The 7,850-nt window shown below is 38.1% G+C and overlaps 1 protein-coding gene across 8 annotated transcripts in view; it reads left to right on the top strand.

Moving 5' to 3' along the window:
• The window catches only part of TOX (thymocyte selection associated high mobility group box), a 221,069-nt gene that overhangs the window by 124,071 nt on the left and 89,148 nt on the right, over window positions 1-7,850 (top strand). For all 8 annotated transcript variants that reach the window (XM_068671932.1, XM_068671933.1, XM_068671934.1 and 5 more), the window contains one exon: window positions 4,784-5,026. In XM_068671932.1, the coding sequence (XP_068528033.1) occupies window positions 4,784-5,026 (243 nt within the window). The remainder of the gene's footprint in view (window positions 1-4,783; window positions 5,027-7,850) is intronic.

The following is a 7,850-nucleotide window of genomic DNA, read 5'->3' as shown; positions in this document are numbered from 1 at the left end:
AGTCAGGTTGTGCAAGCATTTCCCTTATTTTTCTGATAACAATTTCTTCTTTAAAAATAAAAATACTAGATTTTTTTGGTGTTCTTAGCATAACAGGATGCTTTATTCTACTGTTGCTGAAGTAAAGAACTGACCTTTGACATACACCCCTCCCCTTACACCCCTACTTTTGCCCCTCTTCCCCATCTTCTGGATTTGGCCAGGCTAAGTGGCATAAAAATTAAATTGAAGCAGACCAGCAAAGTCATTGTTCAGGAACAAAAGCTTGGACTTGGGTTGGACGGTGAATCAGGGTTAAGTGTTTGTATCATTTTATTCTGGCAAGCTGTTATCATAACATTATAGGCTAAGGTGGCTCAGATAGAGGTCTCTTGATCTCGCGGTGGATATCTGAAAGATCATCTGGTTTATGGAGTTTTCATCATTTGGGGCAGAGATGTCACAGATATTTAACCTGAAACACAGAACATTGTCTTTTAGATTTGAGAAGGCATCCTTGATTCAAACTGTTTACTCATAGTTTCAAGTCTGTTAATAGCCCACATTAAAGGACGGTTAATTTTGAGGTATCCACTATGTAACTCCCATGTGAAATGTGATGAAATCTACTTGCAATAAATTCAGGTGTAATGAAAATCCTCTTTATTATGAAGTCAAATTAAAGCCTGTATCTGTTCAGTGCGTTGCAGTGGTTTTTATTCTGTTACCCTGCAAAAGACTTTCTCTCTGGAATGTAATAAAGACCTAGGAAGTTTCCCTAAACTGAAGAGCTGATAAAAACCTCAGTCACTCCCACAGTCATGATATGAAAGCACAACCACTGGCAAAGTTCCTGGCAGCTCTGTGGTAAAGTAAATAAAGAATTTACTGCTACTCTTTTTGATTCAAAAGTGAAAAGGAAAGCTTGACAGTCCTTCTGTGACCAGTAGAATGAAAAGGAGCTATTCCATGTCTTTCTAAGAACACAAAATCATGCTGATACTAAAGACAGCCATGAAAGAAAAAAAACAACAACAAAACTTGTTGTTGGAAAGGAGGGGGGGGGGGGGGGGGAGAGAAAGGGGAGACAAGGGAAAGGGAAGAAGGAGTGCTGGCGAAGACCCTAATCCTTCTACTTGTGCACCAGAAAATCCTATGAGAGGTAGGTTGTGGGGAAGGAATTTGCAGGTGGCTCCGCGCTGTTTCACATGTCCCTGAATTAGAGATAATGAGGAAACAAGTGGTAGAAACAAAAACTTGAGCAAGGTTGAGATAAAGTAAATTGGCTACAGTGTTAAAGATGAGCTTTGGGCAGTGGTTAATTGCTGTCTAGCTCCAGGTGCACGTCTGAGGGTTTCTAACCAATTGTATGATAGATTTGGGCACGTGGACAGAGCGTGGGGCTATGGGGAAAGTATATGTAGTAGTGAAAAAGGGCAATAAATGTCTCCTGTTCAAGAGCCAGTAGTGAAAAAGGGCAATAAACGTCTCCTGTTCAAAAGCCATCAGGAGTCCATGTCTTGCATCCCCTCAGTAGGTGGATGCTATAGGCCACAATTATTATTAATGCATATGAGCTGTACTTATGAACTGTAATTTGTTACAGGGAGTATAACCATCCCTAATGTTTTTGGTGGTAAATTATGGCTTTCATTTGAAATTCCTGATAAATGACTTGGGATGGAAGAGATTCTCTAAGAAAGTCCAGGGGTAGGGACAGGATAATGGCTGCCCCGGAGCAGAAGCTCATTCTGCAGGGAAAACCTGGGGTCAGGGCTTGTGCCTTCAGATGTTTTTTGGGGAAGATAATGGCATAACAATCCAGGAAAGCCCACTGCCACTTTGGACCAGTTGCAACCAGGGAGATTCCTTAAGAAGGCTTTCCTGATGGCAAGGGGAGAGATGGCAGGGTTGTAGGAGTGGATGTTTGGAGCTTGTAGCTCCTGTAGGAAGGCCAAATGTCTATCCTATTCCTCACTCCTTGTGTAGTTGCAACATGTTTGTTTCTGGGATATGTTGGGTTTACTACAAATGTATAGGACCATTGGCTTCTGATGTACCGGTGTGCTAAGTCATTACAAGCATCTTAACCATGCTGCTGGACATGAGAAACCATAGTGCTGTCATGTTACTGTCATGTTAAAGTAGCTTCCCTGAGGAACAATATATACATACACTAGGTATCATAATACCATTTTGCCTGGAAAATGTTAGGTGAATTGGGTGCTTCATAGGTACTCTCAGGTTTCTGTCCATTCCATTAGCATATGGCTTGAATTCTGCCTAGCTTTACTGAAGTTGACAAGTAGTTCATATTTTTCTTATTAATAAAATTAATAAAATATATAGGATATATAACTATATAGTGCTTTATAACTGGCTATTTTTTTTTCAGTCACTACCATAGCGTGATAGAATTTCATTCACTATAGTCAGTGATTAATCCTACACAAACTGTATATTGTTTTATCATGTTACTATTGCCTCTACTGTACTACTCATACTACTTAAGAAGCTTGCTTAAGTAATTGACAATGATGTGGGATCAAATACAGTCTAACTGGTTTGCAAGTAATAACCATGGTGTGATTATTTTTTTAAAAGTAATCAGAGAGCAACCTGGTATTTAAAATGCTTAGTCTATATTTAAAATGCTTATTTCATATAATATATATAAAGTAATTATGTAGTTACACATGACACAACTTGGGTTGTGGAATTTTATGACATAGTATTTTACTTCCTTTTTAGTAAGTTAATGTCCTAAAGGCAGTTCAATTGCTTTACCATTTTTGAAGTGTTACTAATTAAAGACAGTTGAAACAGCATATCTGAATCTAACCACAGCAAAAGCTGGAGGTGCAGAAATAAATAGCTGATTTGATGAATAATCTCAGTGTTATTGGTGTAGGCACATCCAGACTGTCAATAGTTTGTTTAAGAATATTTGCTTCCACAGCAAATGTAAATTGAAGTCCATTCTTCTTGTTAAAGCGGTCAGAGAATAACACAGAGTTTTGTCCTACTCTTGCTTCAGGCAAGTAGGAGGCCAGATCTCTTTTTTCTCCTCTAAAAGGTATTGAGCAGGGATATGCCTCCCATTAAGGAGAGCACAGGGGCAGGGAGAGAGCAAAATCTGGTGCCAGAGGAACACAGCTAGAAAGAATGGGCAGAATCAAAGTCCTCACAAATAAGGATGGTGATATCACTGGCAAACTTTTTCATCTCCATGTTCTGTTGTCCTGTTTCATTCTTTAGAATTTTACTTTTGTCTTTGCAGTCTATCCTTCCCATTCCATTTCATACTGAGATAATCAATAACAGAGGTGTAAAATTTGTTGGGAAATAAACAAAGCAACCAAAACTAGGGCATTGTGCACTGTACGAAGTTCTATGTTCAGCAGCTCATTGGAAACATGCAACATTGTTTGTTGTTGATCCAATTTATAGTTTTTATATCTGTGCTCACCCAGAAAAGAGTAATTTTAGCCATTGGGCAGGACAGCATTGCTATGATGACTAATGAAAAAGCCCTTTGTTGATAATTGGGCATTGACTCTTCCCTTGTCCTTCTGCATGAATTCATACACCATACTGTCCTCCATTTACAAACTCATACTGTGGAACACACTGTCTTCTAATAGCTGCTCTTTGAAATTATGGCCTCCTTTTCATCATTTGCAGAAGCAGAATGTATTTAAATCCTTGCACTCCCAGAGTTAAGAAAGGCACTGTTCAGAGCAGGGCCATGTTGCAACAAAGGGGCAGGAAGGGTGAAGCTAGGTTCCCTGTGCTATAAATCTGAGCACTGTGGGTGTAGGATGTGCAGAGTGATAGTTTGCAAAAGGAGATGAAGATTATAGCTGTTCTCACAAAAGCAGAGCAGACTTTCCGAGTGAACAACTGTAACTGATCTTTTTAACTCTTGATTTGGATCATGCATCTAACACTGCTCACCTTTTTCCTTTAAGAAATCTAAGCATACCCACCACTGTTCCCCAGATGAGTCTACCTGCTGTATGAAGAATGTAGATAAATAAAAGCAATTATCTGCCTTGGTGCATTACTCTGAGTTTGCCTATGACTTTTTCCTGGGTCACATTGAATTGGATGACTTAATGGCAGTGGACAACAGAAGTTTAAACAGTTGCTTTATGGAAAAACTCATTTAGATGACTGAAAACATATGTATGGTTGAGTTTATAGATTAAGAAAGGAAAAATCTGTATTTTACAGATACCATAGATGTATTTTTATAAACGTAAAGGATGTTCATACAAAGTATGTGCTATTTCTGTATTTATTTGTTTTTCTTTGTAGCAAAATAAATGCATGGTTCTCCTGTAAGCCTAAAAGCGATATCTTTCTTCCTCACTGTATAATTCTTGATCTGAGTGGCAGGGAGTCTTGTGAACCATTTTGAGCCAATGTTAATTTTATAAATTGCATTCCCTTTTCCACTATTCCCGTGAAAAAGGTATTCAGCTAGATGAACACTCTTGGAAAATTTTAATAGGACCCTTGAAATCTGCTTGAATTCAGCTTCTTTTTAAAAAATCTCTTTCTAATGGAAGCTGTGAAAGTATCAGAGATTTTTATGCCTTAGAGGCAATTTTTCTTCCATACATAATGGTGAAACTCCACTGTTATAATATACGGGTGTCTAAAATATTCTCTTTGTAAAATTGAAGTTCCTGCTTAGAAGTATGTGAGTTGGGCACTTTTTGTTTGTTTTGTGTGACTTTTATTATTCCTATTCAGTATTCAGATGACTTTCATAGCATTTTCTGTATTTGTTTTTCAGTCTTTCCCTGGCCCAAGTCTTGAAAGTGAAGATTTCAACATACCTCCTATAACTCCTCCGTCATTGCCTGACCACTCACTGGTACACTTGAATGAGATGGAGTCTGGATACCACTCTCTGTGTCATCCAATGAACCACAATGGCCTCCTTCCATTCCACCCACAAAACATGGATCTACCCGAAATTACAGTTTCCAACATGCTCAGCCAAGATGGGACACTGCTTTCCAATTCCCTCTCTGTGGTAAGCATTTTTAGTCGTTCCCTTCTGTACTGCTGTAAGTTGTAAAAATGTGGATATACAGACCTGGGGCCATGTCCTGCACCACTGAAGTCATGGAGTAAGGTGGTCTGGCTCTGGTTTTTACATCATTACTGACTCTGAAATATATCTCTCACTGGAGGCAGTGGGGTTTTACAGATGAATTCATCAAAGCCAGGATGATACCCACTGCCTTGATATTACCCTGCCTTACAAGGATGTAAATAATGACAAAAGCAGGCCCAATGCTTTGATTTCATTGGAGCAGGATTTGGATCCAGATGGCTGTTGTTCTGTATTTTTTCTTATGAGGCTCTTTCCATTCTAATTTGCATGTACTGAGAGATGTACAAAAATTTAATATCTTCTTTCTTGTTTACCACACGTTTGGAAAACAGCAAATGTTATTTCTGATTCTAGGCCAAATCTTATAGCCTTTTTACAGTTCCCAGTCCTTAGCCAGCCAGAATCCAATTGAAATGACTGGACGATTTGCTTATAAAATCTGTCAGATAGTCATTATGGTCGTAATCTTGGGAAGCCTGATATTATAAATCACTTCTTTGAATGTTAAATTGCTTGCAACAACTGCAGAGCTACTTTACATGTTACATTTTCAAGTGGGCTCTACAAATAATTAGTATACTTCCTGCATCCCAGCTCCAGACAAGATCTTTCTACAGAGGAGACTGTTATTTCATGTTGACATAGAATTCGAAACCAAAGAGCGAAAAATCCCATGGAAGAATATGGGGCCTGATCTTATGTGGGGCTGACATGTCTTCAGGCATTATGCTAGATGGAACTGCAGATCTAGATATACAAAGTTAAGGATTTGTTCTTTGATTTGTCTGGGCTTCTTTCCAGGAGAATCAGGAGTTTAGGGAGCTTTGTCCCATCTGGGAGGCTCTATGTGTAGACACTGAGACTGTTACACCTTCTATCTTGCTAACTCCTCACTATGTCGCCTAAAAAAAAAAATAATAAAGCAGGCCTGTGAACCTGCATGAGATCTGACAGTATGTGGAGCAGAACGTAGATATTTGGGAACTGAGAGATCTGAGCTCCGCTCTCCATTAGACCCTCGGACTAACAGTCCCAGGGACAAGCTGGGAAAGCTGTGGTGGACAAGGAACTGAGGATGTGAGCTGGCAGGAAAACAGTTAGTTTACATTAAAAAATCTGCCTTGTCACAGGGCTTGATTGCAACTTAATTAAAATAAAGCTTCCTTGATTTCAAGGAGCTCTGCATTCCCTCTGAGGATGTCCAACAAGCTGTACTGCAGGGGGCTAGTCTTGGCTTCTTAGTGCTACTTAATGCTGCTTACTTTTTATTGATTTACAAGGATGTTTTATGCTTTGTGTTTGAGGTCAGAATCTGACCCCAGGGTTATGTTCAATAATAGGAGGTAGGGGAGAGGAAGATTTTAATGCAGAAATATAATTATTCTTCATGGAAATGTTTTGAATTTTACTTGCATTTCTACAAAACTGATAGCATACATTAAAGAACATGAGCTAAATCGTATGCAGGGTTCTCAGGATCATAACTATGAAAGGACCTGACAAAGTAAGAGGAGCTCATGACATTCCAGTCAAGACAAGCAGTATTTTATTGGATTGACCTCTTTTGAGCCATGGTTATGGCTGAAAACTATGCATTCTTTTAAGCTCTGATGTTCCACATTAACCTCTCACAACAGGCTCTGAACAAAGGGCCTTGAGAGTTTGTAGATCATCACAGTAAATTATTGCATCAAGGGCAAATAAATAAATAAATAAATAAATAAAGCATAATACAACTAGACAATTTTGCTATTGGGACTTAGTGTAGGTCAGAAAAAATGAAAATCAGAACTCAGGGAAATATGCACTAAATTTAAATAGTCATTTCTCAGAATTTGGTAAATAAATAAAACATGATCCTTGAAGCATCATAGGCTAACTCCACTGTTATCCCTAACTTGCATGCCCTTTACACGTAAGAGAGACTGTTAACTAGCAATAGTTTTAGCTCAAGCTGTCTTGTCTGTCAAGGGGACTAAGCTACATCTCACATTAGTACAACTGGTAGGATGTTAACACCACAATTTTGTACAGCTCTGTTTTGCAGTATGGTTCCTCTGATGTGAATTTTATAACGAGAGGAATTAACATGAGGGAGATAATTTAAGTTAATACTTCAGTGAATTCAACGCCTGCTTCAGTGAATGAAATGGTTACATCATCCTTTTGGCCTTCCATTGTTTAATAATGACAAGATTTTGTAGGTTTAGCATTCTTTATAATCCAGAACCTTTACATTTCTTCTTTAGTATGACTCTTTTCTCCTGCTATTACTCATCTCTAAGTTTCCTTTTTACTATCTTGCCTAGCTCTGATCCACTTAACAAGTATTTGCCTAAATCACATTTATATTGCCTCACATATAAAATAATATATAAGTTTCTCCAATCTATCTAAACCCTTGGTTTCATATAATTTCTAGTATATCAGCTATCACTTAGAGTATTTGAAAACCATATATCTTGCTTCATTTTTCAGGGCACTAATGAGTATTTTTAGAAAAAATTATTCTTAGAAATTAATCTGTTGGCTGTTCTCCATCCCCAATTAATTTCACATCTTCAGCAAATTTTACTTATACTGGAACAAACTCAGCTGCAGTGCAATGTGCATCTGATTGAATTTGTTCCTTTTTATATTTTTAATTTCATCATCTTTCCTCTTAGCCAGTTTTTAGATCTTGTTGGTATTTCAGAAATGATGCCTACCTTTTTGTCACTGTTACAACCAATGAGTGTTT

This window comes from Anas acuta, chromosome 2, assembly GCF_963932015.1.
Source record: "Anas acuta chromosome 2, bAnaAcu1.1, whole genome shotgun sequence".
NCBI lineage: Eukaryota > Metazoa > Chordata > Aves > Anseriformes > Anatidae > Anas > Anas acuta.
Note: the sequence above shows the minus strand (reverse complement) of the source record. Positions and strands in the feature narration are given on the sequence as shown.